Raw genomic sequence first — 20,629 nt, forward strand, 5'->3', positions numbered from 1 at the left:
ATACGAATTATTGAAGGACTGCAGAAAACACTTCATAGAGACATATTTGTTTTAGATGAGCAAAGTGACCTTCAAACAAAGAAAAACCCATTTAAATACCTTCTGTAGCAGAAAATAGTGGCCATTAAAATGCTCTTGATCTTGTTATTCTGTTTTCCGCTAGATTGAATAGCTAGAATCTGAGGACAAGCAAATTTGAATGTAAAATTAGGCCTGGATTTAGGATATTGGATTTTTTTTTGTTTTGGTTTTATTGTTTTAATAGAGTGAGTAACTATCAGAAAAAACTACTGAGGCAACGGCAGTTATTCCATCTTTTCATGTCCTCAAGTTAAAGCTAGCTTATACTAGGTTTTAGTTCTGTAATTTTGGTAAGACAAAAACACAAGTTAGGTTTTTTGTTGAACTTCAATTACTGTGCTTAATTTAGGGATAACATAGTTGAATTGTGGTGTAAAGGATGGATGATGTTTAGATTGGATACTTCAGTAGTTTCTTTAATTATGAAGTGCTGTAAATCAATGAGAAATCATGTAATCGCTCTTTTGATGCCATATAAATTTGGCTTCCTGCTCTTGGAGGAGATGTGATGTATTTCATGTTGATCAATCATGATGGTCACTTCTGGGAGTTGTCACAGCAACAAATGCTTGGGGATTTTGATGTGAAGAAGGAAGGTTAGGAATAGGGAAAAAAACAGTGAAAAGTAACAATCATTTCTTCTCTGCCTGCCTTTAATATGGTAAAACTGTCAGTGTAGCAGGGCTTTGCATTTTTTCTTTAAATAGAAAAATAGCTATGGTTCCTTTGTGATCTAGTTTTCTCTCTGGCTTGCTTAGTCAGAGAACTCTTCTTTGTTTCTCTTTCTTTTTGAATGCTTTTGGAGAGACTCTCAATATCTTCCCAATTATTAATGGAGCCAAAATTTTCCCCTAAAAACGAACCAGCCGTGGAATGTCTTTCTGAGTATTGCATGGTCACCAATTTGCCAATGTGTTTTGTGTTCTAAACATGCAGCTGACATTAAGCAATCCACAGTCCTGAGCTGCAGATAAGCTTTAATGTCTTTAACAGTTCTACATTTTTGTACTTTTATTTATAAAAAAGATACAGGTTTTCATACTGTTGCTCATTGATGTCAGTAATAGGAAGGTAAGTATTAAAGGTCAGTGGGAAGGAAGGTTACAACTTTGAAGTCGGAATCTGTAGCAATTCAAACGTAGGTATGTTTAAACATAAATTTTGTTTATATCAGCCCATTAGAAGAGTGAAGCTAAGTACATTGAACTAATTTGAGTAAGAACTTATATTCTTTATTTTCCTTACTGCATATCTGTGCAACGTACTATAGCCTAAACCAAAAAATTGATGTAGATTCTTTTGGTCAGTACTGTCACATGCCTTGAAAAGCTGGAAGCTACAGCCAACCAAGATTAGACGAAATAACAAAACTATTGAGTTGACAGAGGTAGTGGATGAGAAGTAGTAAGAGGAATTAGATGAAGCCACATAGTTCAGTGATTACAGAGCGCAGGCTTGAATTCAGCACATCTGGATTCTTAGTTGCTCTTTCCATTTAATCCTCAGTGAAATGGTTTTTTAGTGAGAAGATATGGGATGACTTACTAGCCTTTTTTAAACACTTACAGGAAAGAAATTTGTGGGCTGGCCATTATGGGCTTCAATAAATGAGTGTTAGTCTAATTCATAGGCTATTCATATGTGCCATGAGCCAAGGTTATGCATGCGGATGGCTGATTCAGATCAGGTGAATCAACTGCAAGCAACTATCAAGGTGCTACAACCAAGCTAGTTCTGCTCTTCCTCTTGAACCTTTGGAGTTCGAATAGAGAAAAGCCCCCCGGGGTAGGGAAATGGAGAGACTGGATAAGGGAGGGGCTGGTATTGCAAGGCAGTCCCACCTGGGCACCTTCAACTGAGGCATGAAATTGGATGGAAAACACTTGGCACTGGTTCTTCCCTTTCTGTTATGTAGGGTTGCCACTCTTACTCTCTCCCTCCATCTCTACTTCCCTCTCTTCCATTAGATATATGATAGCCCTAGGAGGTGACTGTATATGTGAATGATAACAAGAAACTAAACTGGACGTGATAGGGTGAAAATAAGGTGCAGGCAAATCAGACGGAGTACTTAACAGAAAATGTTCCCTGTGAGGTTTCCAGGAGGTTTTTTTCAGTGGAAGTCATGAAAATCAATTTTCTGCTTAAACTGAAAAAAAATTGCTAGGTGTATAAGGGAAGACTTTCAGTATTTCAGCTCTTGCAAAAAAAGGCAAGATTTTTATTAAAGGTATTCAGAACTGTTTAGATAAACTGGGATTTTTTTAAAATAAAAATGAGTGCCCGGTCTTTAATATTGTATCTGGCCAAAAGTGTTACAAAGAGATCTTTGCCAATCTCTTGTCCATTAACTAGGTAACTAAATGGAACCCTTCAGTATTTTCAAAATCTAGCCTGTAATATGAATACTGATTCTTTGCAGACTTGAGCCTGTGAGGTATAAAAAGTTGCCCTGCCTCCCCCCTCACGCGTTTTCTGTGTTGCTATCCACAATTATATTTTGTAATTGCAGAGAGAACAGTGTGTATAACAGGCTATGTGTAGTTAGTACGTGTTCATTTTATTAATTAAAGTTTGGTAGGTCCATAAGTTATTAAAGAATTCTGTGGCCAGGGTATTGTCATATCATAGAGGAAAAACTAGTAGTTAGCCCTTTTGATATCTCTGTTCCCAGATCTGTCTCTTCCAATTTTGTTGCTTTCTCTGCTCAAACTAATCAAACAAAATGATGCTATCCAAGCAGTTCACAGTAGTTCTGAGAACCACCAGCATGACAAACCTGCCTTCCTCTGTTGCAGTCAAATTGCCCTGTTCAAAAGTCAGGTGTAGGTTGTAATGATATCTTACATTGATGTAGGTGGTGGTTAATCATTTGAATAGTATCGTAGATCTAGGATGTACATTTCTTGATCCCAGAAAGCAGCTTCTCTTCTTTCTAGTTTCTAGAACGTGAAGAAATTGAGAGGACAGAGGAGAATCAAAGATAATGAAGAAAAGAGTAAGTGTGGGTGTCAGGATTTAAATGGATATTGCTTGAGGTTCGGAGTCCTGTCAGAGGACTTACCAGCTACCTGCACAGGAGATTGTAGTTGTCCTAAATGTGGCTCTGTAGATTAAAAGGATTTGAGATTTATACGTAGGATTTTGATTGAATTAACGAATCATTTATGGATGCTGTGCTGTGAACATATGTATGTGTACAACTACAGTTAACCTTTAATGTTAACGTGCTACTTTTAGAAAAATTTTTTGACGGGCAAGGGGACAAGTTGATTATGCAGAGTCAAATGGATTTGAGTCTAAATTCCCAGACTTTAAACGTTACAGCCTATAGGCTGCTGGCTCTAGGGACTGGAATCCATAGTGCAATATTTGTAGAGATAAAGAGGAAGTACAGCGCTATGCACCAGCGATTGTGGCGTTGCCTCAGAAAGGCCAGACCTAGATCTCTCTCTGCTTAACCTATGGTTTATGCTTTATGTCTTTTAGGAGCCATTCCCTCTTGTGTGTGTGTTTTTTTTTTTTTTTTTTTTAAATCTGTGTCTGGTAATCTAAAATACCTTTCTGCTGGGTGACAGCTGCTAAGGAACTTGTGATGGGCTCGGGTGACTGTGGTATCCTTCTAGAAGGATGGAGGTGGGGGTATAAATTAGCCTGAAAAGCGGATAAATAACCTGTTTCCCATACCATACTTAATCACTGGTGTGTTGCATCAAAAGGGAAGCATGTCCTTTCATGTTGGCCTTGCTTTTAAAAAAGGTGTCTCTAAGACTGGTCTGTTTTTTCAGAGCTGTATCCTCTTAGTAGGTATTGGGCATATTTTGAACAGGCCTGCTGAACCGGTTGTCAGATAGAGCAATGCCCGCTTCTCAGGCTGCCTTAGCCAGGGAGAAAGAACTGAGAGAGGATATTCCAGGCTGCGGGAACTTGATTGCCTGAAGGATGGCCTGTAGCTTGGCCTCTGAATTTAGGGGCCAAAACTTTGCTCACTGAAGGCGTGTAGGCAAATAGATTTGTGGCTCCCTCCCTTGAGATTTGTATCTAGATAGAAATTCGAGTCTCCGTTAATCCAAATGTGCTATTTAAACTTTTAGTGAAAGATGAATGTTTTTATTTCCTATCTAATAAATCCCTCTCAGAGCAGAGAAATTCAGAGCTTTTTTAGTGCTCATAGCTGCATAATGTATCTTTTTAAAACAAATACAAGATGGGGTAGTGTATATGTGAAAGAATTATTTGGAACAGAAAGCTGTAGCGTATTGCACCCAGCTTAAAGTCTTTGCATGCTATGAACTTCAATTTGAAAAATAGAAACATTCAAATTTAGTGAGTTTGACTCTCTTGAGTGAACATCTATTATATTTATTTGTGAAGAATACTTGTGTTTTAGAGAACAAACTAAGGATTAAGCAGTTGTATTTTTACCTTTTTTTGTTTCAACAAGTTGTATCAGCATCTTTGAAGGCAAATGGCTCTATTGCTGTGCTGATTTACTAGTCTGAACTGTTGGATTGTGCTCTGTGAGTTGTTTGGATGTGGTTGCTTTATTGTCAGCTGCCTTTGGCAGTCTGCTAACCAACCACGTGACAGTCGGTGAAAAATTAAGAATCATCAGAGCTTGCTTGAAAAAACATGAGTTATTGGTTGATTTAGTAAGAATATTAACTGGATGACTTAAGAAAATTAATCGTCAATCTTTCTCCCGTCTGCCCCTTCTCCCCAACTTTTTTTTTTTTTTTTTTTTTTGGAATTAGTTGCAGAGACTTTCTTGGCAAAGATCATGGGGAGTCTTCACATTTCTAGGGAGCAGCACTTCAAAAAGATTGCAAGAATAGTATAGGTAAAGGTTAGCTTCTGCTGCTTGATATGTGCTGGGCAGGTATGGACAAATATGTGAAAAGATATTAAGCGAAGGTTGTATGTAAATGGCCGCCAACTGCATGAGAGAAGAAGCCCCTGATACCTGCCCTAAGTTTGTGAAAATACACCGCAGAAGCAAACCGCTAGTGACACACATGTTAGGACTCCTGCGGGGTTCATGGAGCTGGGCTGTGCTTGCAGAGATTCCCTGTGTGGGAAGAATCGTGGAAGTAAGAGATGACTGGGATTACGCTCATTAGGGGAGATTTAGAGCATTATATATAATGTGATGAGCTATAAGACAACATACATGTAATAAACAGTTTATTGTAATTTGGCTAATGGTCACAGAAGTGAACCTGGCAATGTTAGATAAGACTACTTGTGTTCTACTTTACCTTAAATATTACAGTTTTAAGAAATTGAATTGTAAATGTTTGAAAGATTTTTACTTTTAAACACAGCAAGTGTCTTCATTGCTGCTGTCAATTCGCCTGGGAATGAAACAGTAATATTTTAGACTCTTTTGCAGTTATTTCATTTTACACATAGTTTTGTTAAGTTTAGTCCAGACTTATTTTTCCACTATTTCTCATTCCGCTGTGCTTTATACCATGTTTTGGCATTGGGAAAAGAGGCAATATATCTGTTTCTTCTCACCATATTCTGAGCACCCTTTGCTCACTTTTGGGTTTGAGACTTGCTTACATTAACGATTTTGTCTATAGGGAAGATCAGGCAGAAGGTATTGAGACTCTCTGTAGAACTTCCACTAAAATGCAGCTTTCTAGCAAACATTTTCAAAATCGCTGTGCCAGGTTCTGTAAGCTTCCTTGTAGGAGGTTTTTATGTACCTGAAGCTGTTAAGACTATAGCTTCTAGAAGTTATACTTTATAAGAGGTGATTTTCTTTTATTTGCTTTAGTTAAAACTTTAAGGGATCATGCAATTTCTGTTGAGCATAGCACCGAGAAAAAACCTTCATTAATTTTTCCCCTTTTTTTTTCTTTTTTTTCTTTTTTTTTCTTTAAGGTTTGTGTTAGACAGGAAGCAGCAAAGTTAGTTTCCTGTGTGTCGGTCCTAGCAAAATGACAGCTTCAGCAGGGATGCTAGTTTTCAAAAATGAACCTAAACTCTCACGGGGTTGGTACATATGCGATCGTGCCTTTGTTGACAGTCTGCATATTGTAAGCACTAACTTTTCAAAGTTGCATAAAGAAACTGCTGATCAGTGGCATCTTTGTATACAAATATTCCCTCTTAAAGAGTAGTGGAAAGATCAGTTTAGCAGCCAGGAAAAATAAAGCTTTCCTCTCATTTTTCAGAAGTTCAGAAAGCTGTGGGTTGATAGTTGCAGACTTTATTTTCTTACCTTTAACTTGTGCCTTTCAAAGTTCAGTGACTTTGGAGAGCAATAAAACTACTATGTTAATTCCATATCTAGTAAAGTTTAAAAGTGACTTAAAGGGACACACAAAAGCCACTGAACATCTGAAACAGTGAGCTGCTAATTGCATTTGCATATGCAACAGCCTTTGGACATGAACTCTTATATTAGCTTATTTATAGTAAATATTAATGCTGGAGTAGAATCTTTCTTCATTACAGTGTTGACAGCTTTCCCCCATTGTTTCTCAAGTTTCCTGTAGTCTTTACTCCATGTTTTCTTGATAAAAGCATTAAGATCCATTAATATGGGATGTTGTTACAGTAGTATGAGCAATACATGGGTTATTACCTTGTCTGAAAATATATACCTGAAAATATCTATATCTATATATATCTATATCTATATCTATCTATCTATCTATCTATATATATATATTCTTTTACCTGAAGGTAAAGAATAAAGCATTCTTCCTTGGGACTTGGGAATATTTGTTTGAGAAAGTATGTTTGCTTAATTGTACTTTTGCTGTCACAGCGATAAGCTAGCTAGGGCCAGCTGACTTGTGTTGCATTACCCTGAGGCTTTTCCCTTATAACGTTTCAAAAGTTTATTGCACGCTGCCGTATGTAGTGTGTCAGACCCACATGCAGAAGTGTATCATGTATTTAAAAAAAAAAAAAAAGTCCTGTGGCATCCATGTTTAAAAATATGTTATACAATGTTCCTGTTACTTACTACAAATATGTTAGGATGAAGACAAGATCAGTGGTTGTCAATATTAATTAACACAGAGGAAAATTTCAGTTATTATGTATTTTTCATGCCGTATAAGCCCAGAGCGCTTCAGGTTCTTAGCAACTGTATGTCAGAGAATCTCCAAACCTCACTGAAGAGAATTGGGAAATTCCGTGCTTTAAAAAAAATTGCATAAAATTGTTGGAAGGAGGGGAATTATAAGGAGATGTTGTTGTCTAATACAGTTTTTTGTCTGTCTGTTTCTTTTTAATCATCTCATGTAGCAATGGGACAAGAAGCTGGCAAACCTGCCTGGCCCAAACCAGCAGGAGGCTATCAAACTATTACGGGTAGAAGATATGGAAGAAGACATGCTTATGTCAGTTTTAGACCATCTTTGACCAGCCAAGACAGAAATGACCTCCACAGCGGAGAATGTGAAGGATTAGAACTGGACGATGTTCAGAAAGAGAAGTCTTTGTGTATGTGCATATCTTCGTGTTATGTGCCATATAATTGCAAACTGAGATGCTTGGTGGTGGGAGGTGCATAGAAAATGGTATAGAAGGGAAGACAGAACAGTCACATAAGTTACTGTGTGCAAACTGCGTTTCAGATGGTTTCATAAAATGAAACTCAACATGAAGGCAAATTAAAGTAGTAACTATTTTAGGCTGTTTAATTTTGCTTAAAGAAGTATATTCCTGAAAGAGTTAATGCCTCCTAACCAACTAGATAATTTTAACATTGTAGAATTCTTTGTAAGTTGTCTGCAAATCAAGTGATTCTTTCATAATCACATTTGGAAGAAAATACCTATTTGAACAGAACTAGGCTACTAAGTATTTTACATATCATGGACCAGGTTTTTCTCTGAGGTACCTTTGTTGACCTTAGTATAGCTAGAGCAGGAATTACTTTAATCCTGTATAACCTCTTAAAGATTCTCTCTCTTTGGTTTGTACCTCTTGGACCGTTTCCCTGTTTTTTTGTGAATGTTGAACATTAACATTTAATTTCAACTGTCTTTTGGGACTTCAGCTTTCAAAGAATGATTTCCTACAGAGGTACAAAATGGCCTATTGGATTATAAACAGTCCAATCTCTTCGTATGAGGTGATTTTCTATTAAAAAGTAATTGTTTATTGATATAGCTTCAGATGTTCCAAAGTAACGTTTTTTTCTCCTTCTCCTATAAACTATTTTGTTACTGCTTTTTCCTTTTTCCTTCTTTTTTGATAATAACGTGGTGTAAATTTAACTTTCTCATATACCATTGTTCTTGGAGACTATTATGTGATGTAGAGCCTTTCTGGGTGGTTTGGTTTCCATTGGTAACTTGAATGTTTTTGTGGTTATCTATGCTTCATATATTTACTACATTTGTGTCTTAGTTAAAGATATGTTACCTGTAAATTGGTGCTTACCCTTGTACAGATTTTCCTATGGTCTCCCTCTGATGCTACCACCATTTTCATGTCAGTAAATCAGAGCTGAGCATACTGTTATTTTAGGGAGTCATAACAAATATACAGGTTAGAGACTGTTGTCTCCTTGTTCTGTAGTGGGGTGGTTTTGTATGTAAAGTGTAAGAGAGTGTTGATTTGTTTTCTATATTAGGTCTGATAACAGGATGCCTCTCTCTTCATGTTTAGTCTCTTTTTTTTTTTTTGCATCACAGCTGTCCAGATTTTGAGAAATGTTTTTGATTGATTATTCCCCTTCCCTCGACTAGCTTACTGTTCCCCCCTCCCGTCAAGTTGATCCTTGTCTTCCACTGGGTGGGTACTGACCAAATTGTTCTGTATGTTTCCCTCCAAATTGACCTAACACCTTTTATGCATGTAAGCAACCACAGAACATAGGTAGAAGAAACTTCATCTCAACGTTTTATCAGATAAAGTGTTTGTAATGTTACAGTACTGTCTCCTACAAGCCAGATCCAAGTGCTGAAAGGCACAGCTTATATTTTTTTATTTATGAAGTTCAATGCCATCAGTTTACCAAGCTAGACATGGATTAGCCGTTTAGATGAGAGTAAAATCTGAATTTGAAGCAAATGTTTGATCTGCAGTAGTTATAAGTATCTGTGTAGCAGCTGTCAGAGTCCTGATGTAAATGTCCTCCGTGCAACCACTGCTTTCCAGATGTACTTGAAGAATCTGTCTTGGATGTTCACTTAGCAAGCTGTTGGGGTTTTTTGTGTGGTGGTGTTTTTTAAACCTGGAACATTCATGTTGTATGGTTCCCTACCTCTGACTGTTCTTTAAAGTGTCTGTTATGGAATGTCTTCATTTAACCATGCATGTCTCAATTTTTCTCTGCTCAGAACTTTTTTTCTCTTGTGATTGAAAGTTTCCCAAATGTCTTAATATCAGCCTACAATTTATAACTACTTGCATGAAGTTATGCAAGCCCTTGTGTTTTCAGAAACGGTTTGAATGTACATTGCTTAGGAGTTTACAGGTGACTTGCAGTAAGCATTAATTTTGCGCAAGGTATACATTTTAAACTTTAGCTCTTGTTGCTGGGTTTGATGTTTATTGTCCCTTTATGCAAGAGGTTCAACTGTAAAATAAGCAAACTGAATTTACAGTGATTGTAACTTGCAACTGTAAATTCTACATCCATCTCTGCTATTATTGTCTCCTTATAAGGAGTCGCATTCATAGCGACACGTACAAAATATAGTGCTATTAGTATGTAATTTATAGTATCAATAAATGGCTTTATCTGACTGTGGCAGGAGGCACAGTTCAGCCAGTTAATGAATGGGTAGTCTGAATTTTATGTTATGGAAAGAAATGTTGCAGCTTTTTAAATCTTCTAGCGTTTTTTTCAAGTTTCCTGTTGTCGTCTTAGAATTCCTTTTCACGTAAACAACTTAAAGATGCTGCTCATGAACATGTTCCTTCTTTAATATATCTTGCTACTGCTATCACAGGCTGAGCTGAATCATTTAATCTGTCTGTATGGGCTTAGTTTATAAAAATGAAAACATAAATATATTAGCAAAGAATCAGTGCATCTCTGCCAAATGTTTCTCTTTATCAAATTGCACTGCAGTCCCAATAAAATACCCTTTTTTCAGGAGCTGATGTTGTAAGTGAGAAAATTGCTATTATGTTTGATTATTCCAATGTATTCTTTCTTACAACTTTCTGTAAAGGTTCCAGTCCATTGGTTCAAGTTTGTTCTGGTTTATCGGATGAGCCTTTGTTAGAAAATGTTGGAACTGGAGCACCTGTTTGTCAAACTGTGTCGAGCCAAACTTTTGAGACGAACGCTTCACCGTTTTCTCTAGTCTCTTACAGTCTGGAAGGCAACCAAATCTCAGGGAGCATTATGAATCCTGATAAAATTTCTGAGGACCTTGCAGAATATGCTTCTGGAGACTGTAATGATTTGAATGGCCAGAATGGAATTGCTTTTGTAAACATTGACTCTTATGAGCCAGATAGCAGTGATGGAGAGGATGATGATGGCCAAGGTAATCTTTCCTTGGTGAAGGAAGAAGCAGGTGTATTTCAGGAAACGCTAGATAACATGCTTTCTGAGTTAGAAAAGGGCGTAGAGTCTTTTTCTGAGTTACAGTCCCGGTTATCCAGTCTTAACCACAGCATTTCTAGGGAACGTTGTGAAGAAGTGGGACCAGTGCCTTTAATAAGATATTCTAACATAGATTCAGACTTGGCCCATCAAAACAACAGGACACTTAAAAAATCTGCTGAAGATCAAGCTATACTGAAAAGTAACTTGAGTAGTGCTAGTTGTGAAACACAACAGACAAAAAATATAGTTGATGTTGGAATCAGGACCCCTATTAGTAATGAGTTAAATGTCAGTGATGGAAAGACTGACCAAGGGAATTCACCTGAACCAGTAGTGAGACCCAAAATTAGAAAACAAAATCCTACAAGCCAGTTGGATAGAAAGAAGCTTCTCCCTAGTGATGATGAAGAGAAGAGCGGTTCTAGGAGGCGAAGTGAAATTGCTGAAGTCCAGCATGGGCATGCAGAGTGCGCCTTGAGGAATGGCAAAGAAAAAGTGAGTTCCAGTATGTTCTTTGACCCAAGAGACTACGAAGGTACTCAGAAGAACACAAAAATAGACCTAAAGAAAAATGCAAATGGTCAAGAAAGAAAAACTGTGTTAGATGATAACACTTTCTGGGATGAGTTTGAAGACTGCAGCAGACGCTTCTCAATGTCCCACAAAGATGAAGACAGGTAAGATTTGACTTTTTTTGTCTGTGTGTTTTATCTGTATCACACATTCTATGTATAAAATAAAATAAAATAATCTGAGTAATTTGTTGGCAAATGGTATGGGACTTAGTAAAAAATTAAGCAATTTCAGAATCTGATCATATAACAAGATGCCAGCTTTTCCTCTCTATTCTTCTCGTTCATCCCTCCCCAAGTCAATTCAAAGAAATTGTACTTTACATTCTTCTGATCTGCTGTCATGATTTTGATGTCTCTCCTCTCTGTACAAAACCACTGAAATTTGGTTCATAGGAAACGGGTAAGGGAAGAACTGGTTTGTTGCTGGAATGCTGATTGTTAATACTTCCATGTAGATGTAATGTTGCTGTCCTGTAGTGTTACTGTATACAGGTGTAGTCATATGAGCATACTGCATTGTCATCATGAACCTTAGCTTTCACTCTGGAGTCTGTTTTGTGTGATGCAACACTCTACTAGTTAATATACAGCATCTGATTTTCAAGAAAATTCATTATAGAAAAATATCTTGGCCCATGAGTGAAACTTTAAAATATATTTATGTGGAAATATTTATGTCCGATTTCACTGCCTTAGACATTTTAATGAGCATTTTTTTAAAAAAGCAGGAACTCATGGAAGTATTTTCTGAAGCTAGACAAAAATGTTGGTATAATACCTGAGGGGAGAGGAAAAAGTAAGTGTTTTCAGGCGGCCATTTGTTGCAAGGCTTTTTTCACTATGTTATTTGCAAATGTTACGTTAGTAGAATACTTACGGTCTGTAATGCTTCCGAGCTGAGTGTGCCAAAGCAGTTTTGTAAAAAATACAGCGCAAACCTAATATTCTGGGAGTCTGCTACCCAGTTGCTAAAAAAAGCTCTCATTTTGTTTGAGGTTAGAGCACACTAATACTCTTTAGGATTTTCATTTAATTTTCATTGAGAGGATGCAGGAGAGAGGGAGAACTTGCTCAGCCTGATGTTTGGCACATTGCAGGTTTTCCTCAAGAGCTATTATTTTTCAGAATTTCTTATTATCCGTTCTCAATATTATGCATGACAGCCTACATAAATTCTTGCCTCTAGACTTTGGAAAAGAAATTATTCTTCCTCATCATTTCTGCAGAATAATCTGATGGGATTACCTATAATCCTGTTTTTAATGAAAACACCTTAGAATAGCAGATGTTTCCAAAGTAACTATGAATGAAAACAGTTTCAGATCTACAGGCTCTGGCTATAGCGTGGGTCCCTGGGGCAGCATTCAGGCTCCTCCTGTTTTGGGCTCTTTATCTGAAAGATAAACTAATTTGTATGAACCTTATGTTGATGAACACTTTTGTTCACGTGCTGGTTAAGTGCTTGTCAGTGAGAGTTAGGGTTTTATAACTGAGCTGTTCTAAGAGAAAAATTATTTTTTAACTTTCCGTTAATATGTGGCAAATGCAGTAGTGTTTGAATTTAGTTTGAGTTTCTGCAATTTTTCTTGTCTCTTCCTTTCATCATCTTTGGTTCTGTTCCCACTGCATTCTTTACAGAACTCATCTTCTGGATGTCAGTGTACTTTTTTTTTTTTTTTTTTTTTTTTTTGCCAGTATGCTTCACCTGCTTAGATTGTTTCCACTGCTTTTGTGGAGTGTACAGCATGAAAATTAATCTGCATAAAATCTTGTCATTAAAATATTGCAGAGTCCCAATTATGGGAGAACAAAATGGGTTTGTAGACTTTTCTTATTATTAAAGATGTAAGTGGACTTTACAAGAATCCTTTCCTTCTTCATAGTCTTTGCTTTTAAAAAATTTTTATTACTGTATAACTTACTTTTTCCACTGAAGTGCTACTGCCAGAAGTTTAAAATACAGTGGAGGAAATATACTATAGTAACCAGAGCATTGGCTCCCATGAAGTGAAGTGATGGATTGTTGTTGAACAATAAAAAAGAGAAACATAGCTTACACATCTGAAAGTGACTGTTCTTCATGATAGGAATTAATGAACCACTAAACAGGAAACATTAAGTGTTCATCAGCTGCAGATTTAACTTTAAAAATGAAATTCATGTTTTAAGTCTTGAAAAGATTTATCCTAGTGAAGTAAATTGTCAATGTTTACTCTATAAAAGGAACTAACATATGCTTTTCTGCTCTCAAAAGGTAAAGTTGTATGTTTGAATGTATAGTCATTATTTGCACATTTAAAAAAAAAAACTATATAGCTGCATAAAGAACAGAATTGGCATAGGTGTCATATGCTGCATCCTGTGACTCTGCTTGCTCCTGTTTCCCACCCAGAGAAAAGTTCAGTTTGCCAGTTGCTGCAGCATGGACCTTCACCACACGTTTTTTGCTTTGAAGAAATGCCCAGCTTTTATGATGCTAGCATGGAATAAGAAGTTGCATGAAAAGTCTTTTAAGACTGTTAGAACCACGTTTGCTCTGAGGTGGTGGGGTCGTGGTTGCTCCCTAGTGTGGGGCGATGGGATGAGGAGCACATCAATTATTGCATAATATAGTGCTAAATGGAAGGAGCTAAGCACAGGCCAAGTCGAGTGGGGAGGGACTGTTCCCAGAAAATCCACGTGCAGATGCTAAGGTAATATGGTGCGCTTTTGGCAAGCGAGAACTCTGTAACTCGCTAACTGTTGCATAAAGTTCTGCATCTCTGCAGAACTGGACCCCCTTAAATCCTACATTTTGAAATATATATCTTCAGTGTTCTTGCTTGTATGGTGTTAATCACTCAAGGCATATCCTCTTTTCTGTTTTGAATCGTGCTATGTATATAAACTTTATTACCAGAACTTTAAAGGCAGAATATTGGAACAAATTTGACTATCAGCATAAGAGTTTTATGATTTCTAATGCAGATTTTAATATAAATAAGTGGACTGTAAGATAGGGAAAACTAAAATGAGAGATGTGAGTCTCAAAGCAAATCTTACAGCATATTTGAATAGCCTTTAAAAAATAATTTTAAAAAAAGTTCTAAAATGGTAGTAATTCAGCTTTAGCTGGTGAAATACAGGATGCTTTGGGTTGCATATATGCGCTAGGCAGTACTGGCTGTCTCATCTATTAAAATATCAAAAGTTCTTTTTTAATGGGTATTATTTCTCTTGTAAAGTAATCCTTTTGAAATGACCCAAGGACAATGAATATTCTTATTTCCGTCACCTTCCCTAGTCCTCAAAATTGTAAGAGAAAAATATATTCCTGCTTCAAATTAAAATATTTCCATATAATCTTTGTCCTTGATCTTCTTTTTTCTTATAAAACTAGAAGTGTGTAATATGCAGTTTTTCAAAAAGTAAATCATTAAACAGCAAGTTCTATTGGCATGTGCTTGTAATACTACACAGGAGGAGAGATTTTTCTTTGAAGTGAGTTTGAAGGTGGGGAGATGAGAACATTGATGCACGCTGACTTATTGGGTTTACTAGATTAAGAATTCTGAGCTGCAGGCATCCTGGATTGCTGGGTTATTATTAAGATGTGCTCTATCAAGCACATTTTCTGTTCACTTATCCATTATGTTTTCCTGTAACTTTGCTGAAGGGACATAGCTGGTTGACTCTACTTTGATTTCAGTAGATGTCTTCTGTCACTCCTAATATCGAATGAGCCTTTTAAGTGCATTACCAAAAGTAGCAATCAATAAGCTTGTCCTTCTTCTGGGGATTCTGCTAGCATCACTGTTGTTTTAAAGCTACCTACAGTTTATTACTTACTGCTCTCTTCTACATGATAGTGGAGCTGAAAAATCAAATTCTTCCTGAAAACCCTTCTGCTATTCGTCTTTTTGGGCTAGTGAATTAAGTGATTTTTCCAGTAATTCATCAGTTGTATCTTTGTATGATTTTAAAAAATTGACTTTGTATATGGCTTAGAAGTTATCAGGGCTCTTGTTTACAAAGTTTTGTTCGTTCAAGAGGGAAGGCCAAAATTTGCCATGTTTGTCAAGCACTTCTTGGGATCACTGCTGCTATTTTCTCTTTGCAGGGTGCTGGGAGAAAGAGGTGTGTATAGTTGGTCTTGGCTTGTACTCCTGAGATGTTTTATGTACTCTGCAAGTGTGGAGGGAGGAGAGCAAAACCCTGTTGCTAAGTAGGATGGGCATGACTCTTTTTTAAGAATGGATTTTGAATCAACTCTTTATTACATACTTACCCTGTAATCAATTTATGATTAGTAAAAAATGAATTTATCCTAGTTGTACTGAGAGCAATGTTCATAGAAGAGTATCAAATCACGTGTTTTCTTGTGTGTGTGTGTGTGCGTGCGTGCGTGGTGGTTTTTTTTTTCTTTCTTTTCTTTCCCTCAAAGAAGTGTTTGAATTCAATCTGCATTGCCTTGTCTAAATTGCAGTTCGGAATGCAGTGATGGAGAGTGGTCTGCATCTCTGCCTGCGTATTTTGCTGCTGCAGATAAAGACCAGTCGTCGAGTGACGAGAGCTGGGAGACTCTCCCAGGCAGGGAGGAACATGAACCTGAAGTGCAGAGCAACAGCAGTGGCCTAGAAGAGGAGAACACAGACTTCTGTTTCCAAGGAGGGTATGATTTTATTTCATTAAATAACTTTATATAAAGTAGTAGCAGCAGCACAGTGTCAATGCAACACTGTAGAGAATAATAACACTTCTAAAAATAATTATTATACCAGCAATAATCATTTGCCTACATCAAAACAATCACACTAGTTTCCTATGTTGAGACTAGGAAAAAAAAGGTTATGTCATGCAAACAATGCTGCAATGCTGGCTATTTTATGAAAGAAGTACAACTACTGGGAGAGTGTTGGCATTCTAATAATAAGAAAAAGCAGCAGGTTAATAGACTGGGTATACTTTCAAAGGCAGGATTAGGTATGATATTGTTTACAGACAGGCTAATTGTAAAGAGCTGTCTTTTTTTTTTTTTTTTTTTTTTAACCACATACATACACTGCTCATGTTCTAATAATGCTTTGTACTCTGTGCAAAGCTATTGTTTTTCTCTTTGCTTCCTTGCTTCTTGTATTCCAGTGAATGGAACTGCTGCTCTTTTTTTATGTACGTATTTCTGCAGCTCTATCAGTGATTACAGTAAACTTGAAGAAGGAATTCTGTGCTGAAAGCTCTTTCCCAGTTTTTCATTATTGCTTTTAATTTATTTTCATTTCATTTTTCCAGTTGTTCATTGTTTTAATTAAAAAAAAAAAAAAAAGCTACCTTTTGTTGCAAGATTTGTATATAGAAGTAGCTAAGGATAAGTTAAAGCTTTTTTGGTTTTTGTTTTTTTTTCCTGAGCATCTAATATAAAACCTGTATTCTTAGTTGGGGTCTTCATTTTGCAACAAATCATGCCTAAATGTTCTGCTCCTTTAACTCTAAGTCAGACGGTATCTAACACCAAGCATTCCAAATCTGTGTCATTATCTTATTCGTATTGCTGTGTCCTTGAGTTTTGAAGAATTAGCATGGCTTTATGAAAACACTGTTTAAAAACTTATCTACTTGAGAAAAACAGCAGGGGCGCTGTCCACTTTTAAGCATTCTTTGGTTTGAACAGGCTGCAAATATATCTATTTCTGACATGGTCCCATTTATTTGCCCTCCATTACGGAAAGTGGGTCTCAGCCCTGTGGTTCGAAACATCCAGGTGACTTGTGCTGCTCTAGAAAATCCAGGAATGAAAAGAATCCTTTTTCTCATGTATGTAGCTTCTCTTACTAATCATGTCTCTTTGAACTGCTTTTTTCAGGCTGTCAGGAGAGCCTTTCTTATTAACAGTTTCAAGAACTTGTAGATGATCTTTAGTACCAAAGTTGCTACTCCTGACAAGCATACTGTCCATGGTAAAGGAGTGCAAAGAAAGCTGTTCCCTGTACTGCTGGTCTTGAGCATTAGACGAACACTTTCGCAACACAGTCATGGATGTTGCAAGGTTCTGGATCTGGATGGGTTAGCTGATACCACTAGGAATTTCTTGGTTTTTTACAGCAAATGCTGAGTTGAGAATCTAGGGCTTTGCAGTCTGAGAAACAGGTGCAACCCTTGTAATAATATGTATAGCTTCTGTTGTTTGCATGTATCTGTAAATTCTTCCAAATTTTTAGTTTTAGCTTTTCATTCATTTATTTATTTATTTGAAGGGAACAAACATCTTTGGAGGAAGGAGAGATTCCTTGGCTACAGTACCATGAAGAAATAGAAAGTAGCAGTGATGAGGAAAATGATCCAGTTGGTCATTTTGTGCATCCTGGCTTCTTTATGTTGGATGGCAACAACAACCTGGAGGATGACTCCAGTATGAGTGAAGATCTGGATGTGGAGTGGAGGTATGTCTGCGATGGTTTCCTGTTTTAATTTTGGAGGGTTTTTTAGTTATTTATCATTTTGTTTTTTGTGTTACCTGTCAGGATATCCACGTTCATCTGTATGCACTTGCTTCAAGGGCTGGTAATGCTATGTTTTATGGTTTAACTTTAAGTGCTGTGTTTCTTCTAACAAGAGAAAAAGGATATGGATTCACTAAGTCAGTCTGTGATCAGAGGAAATATAGGGAGGAATATAGGAACGTTGTCAGAGTATGCAGGGTTGCGACGAGGAAGGCTAAGGCCCCTTTGGAATCAAATCTGGCAAGGAATGTCAAGGACAACAAGAAGGGCTTCTTCAAAATGCATCAGTAGCAAAAGCAAGACTAGGGAAAATGTGGGCCCACTACTGAATGGGAAAGGGGCCCTGGTAATGAATGATACAAAGAAGGCGGAGTTACTGAATGCCTTCTTTGCTTCAGTCTTTTCTGCTAAGGCCAGTCCTGAGGAATTCCAGACCCTGGAGACAAGAGAGGAAGGCTGGAGAAAGAAAAACTTTCCCTTGGTTGAGGAGGATCAGGTTAGAGATCTTTTGTCCAAACTTGACATCCATAAATCCATGGGCCCCGATGGGATACACCCACGAGTGCTGAGGGAGCTGGCGGATGTTATCACTAGGCCACTCTCCATCATCTTGGAAAGGTCCTGGAGATCAGGAGAGGTGCCTGAGGACTGGAAGAAAGCCAATGTCACCCCAGTCTTCAAAAAGGGCAAGAAGGAGGAGCCAGGAAACTACAGGCCTGTCAGCCTCACCTCCATCCCTGGAAAGGTGATGGAACAGCTCCTCCTGAAGGTCATCACTAAGCATGTGGAGGACAAGAAGGTGATCAGGAGTAGTCAGCATGGATTCACCAAAGGGAAATCATGCTTGACCAATCTGATAGCCTTCTATGACGGAATGACTGGCTGGACAGATGAGGGCAGAGCAGTGGATGTTGTCTACCTGGACTTCAGCAAGGCTTTTGACACTGTCTCCCATCACGTCCTCCTAGGTAAACTCAGGAAGTGTGGGCTAGATGAGTGGACGGTGAGGTGGCTTGAGAACTAGCTGGATGGCCGAGCTCAGAGGGTTGTGGTGAATGGCGCAGAGTCAAGTGGGAGGCCTGTGGCTAGCGGTGTCCCCCAGGGGTCAGTCCTGGGTCCAGTCTTGTTCAACGTATTCATCAGTGACCTGGAGGAAGGGATAGAGTGCACTCTCAGCAAGTTTGCTGATGATCCAAAGCTGGGAGGAGTGGCTGACACACCAGAAGGCTGTGCTGCCCTTCAGAGGGACCAGGACAGGCTGGAGAGGTGGGCGGAGAGGAACCTCCTGAAGTTCCACAAAGGCAAGTGCAGGGTCCTGCCCCTGGGGAGCAATAACCCCCTGCACCAGTGCAGGCTGGGGGTTGACCTGCTGGAAAGCAGCTCTGCAGAGAAGGACCTGGGTGTTGTGGACAACAAGTTGACCATGAGCCAGCAAGGTGCCCTTGTGTCCAATTCTGGGCTCCCCAGTACAAGAGAGACACAGTACTACTGGAGAGAGTCCAGCGGAGGGCTACAAAGATGATGAGGGGACTGGAGCATCTGTCTTGTGAGGAAAGGCTGCGAGAGCTGGGCCTGTTTAGCCTGGGGAAGACAAGACTGAGAGGGGATCTCATCAATGTCTACAGAAATCTGAAGGGAGGGTGTCAAGAGGATGCGGGCAGACTGACTCTTCCAAGTGGTGCCCAGTGACAGGACGAGAGGCAATGGGCACAAACTGAAACACAGGCAGTTCCATCTGAACATGAGGAAAAACTTCTTGACTGTGAGGGTGACAGAGCACTGGAGCAGGTTGCCCAGAGAGGTTGTGGAGCCTCCTTCTCTGGAGATATTCAGAGCGTGCCTGGACGTGATCCTGTGCAACGTGCTCTAGAGGACCCTGCTTGAGCAAGGGGGTTGGACTAGATGATCTCTAGAGGTCCCTTCCAACCTCAAGCATTCTGTGGTTCTATGAAATTCTGCTGTACTGAATGGTTAGTTTAGAGATATTAGGTGTATTTTTCAGTTCTTTTTCAGGCTGCTAAATATAATGGAAGTATAATAAAAGTGTAACAGTATGAATGTAATCAGCATTTAAGTTGATATAATTTTGTAACTTTTTCTCCATTGCAACTGGTGTAAGTTAGACGTTATAAAACCTACTTTATTTCCCTTTGTAATGCCAAGTGCGAACTTAATATTACCATAATTTTGTATATTACGCTTGATTTTCTGTCATTAGATTATTGAAAAATATTGTAATATAATTATTAGAAAACTGCTGCAAGTGGCAGGAGAAAAGCAGAGCCACTTCCACAGGATTATTGAACATAATCCTAGAATAGTATAGTGTTTATTTTAAAGAGAATGTTAAAGTGAGCTAGAGATAATGCTTTCCAGTGAGAGACTTAAATCTTAGGCTTATTAAAAGATAATTGAATTGCAGTGTAGAAGTACCTTAATGAGGAGAGTATACCAGTCTCTTTAGTGTATTTACAGAGAGCATAACAGGGAGTAATGCGTGGAAGCTTAAGCTGCAAAAAAGGTACATATTCTTACAGTGCGAGACAATTAACTATTGCAGCAAGCTACCAAGGAAATTGGAGGATTCTTAGTACAGTATGAACAAATGCTGTTTTTCAGTTCTGGAGGCTGGGCTAGGCTCAGCAAGCTTCCTTAGTGATGAAACACAGTAGTTAATGTACCCAGCCCTTGTGTTGTTACTATTAACTTTGAAACGAAGACTCTATTACCTAATTCATGTTTTTCAGGCTACTGGATGAATTTGGGGATGGCCTCGGAGTCGCTCAAGCCATTTCATATGTGGACCCTCAATTTCTCACCTATATGGCATTAGAGGAACGCTTAGCACAAGCTATGGAGGTAGTAAAAAAAAAAAAAAAAGTAATTGACGTCTGTGTAAAATAAAACCGAAGCACACTATGTTTTTGGTGTTTTTTTAATAACCAAATATTCAAGTCATT

The 20,629-nt window shown here is 38.1% G+C and overlaps 1 protein-coding gene across 20 annotated transcripts in view; it reads left to right on the forward strand.

The window, feature by feature from the left end:
- LOC138060823 (E3 ubiquitin-protein ligase Praja-2-like) overlaps positions 1-20,629 on the forward strand; it is a 157,068-nt gene that overhangs the window by 109,081 nt on the left and 27,358 nt on the right. For 14 of the 20 annotated variants that reach the window (XR_011137305.1, XR_011137306.1, XR_011137307.1 and 11 more), the window contains 5 exons: positions 7,351-7,548; positions 10,236-11,295; positions 15,659-15,844; positions 17,424-17,609; positions 20,417-20,528. Coding sequence is in view for 16 of the 20 variants with exons in the window: in XM_068924902.1 (XP_068781003.1) it covers positions 7,351-7,548; positions 10,236-11,295; positions 15,659-15,844; positions 17,424-17,609; positions 20,417-20,528 (1,742 nt within the window). In the remaining 4 variants the exon portion in view is untranslated. Of the gene's footprint in view, positions 1-3,024; positions 3,080-5,104; positions 5,172-5,971; positions 6,085-7,350; positions 7,549-10,235; positions 11,296-15,658; positions 15,845-17,423; positions 17,610-20,416; positions 20,529-20,629 lie in introns of those variants that run through there. The other 6 variants (XM_068924905.1, XM_068924916.1, XM_068924917.1 and 3 more) reach the window with 4 other exon arrangements.

The sequence above is a fragment of the Struthio camelus genome, chromosome W, assembly GCF_040807025.1.
Source record: "Struthio camelus isolate bStrCam1 chromosome W, bStrCam1.hap1, whole genome shotgun sequence".
NCBI lineage: Eukaryota > Metazoa > Chordata > Aves > Struthioniformes > Struthionidae > Struthio > Struthio camelus.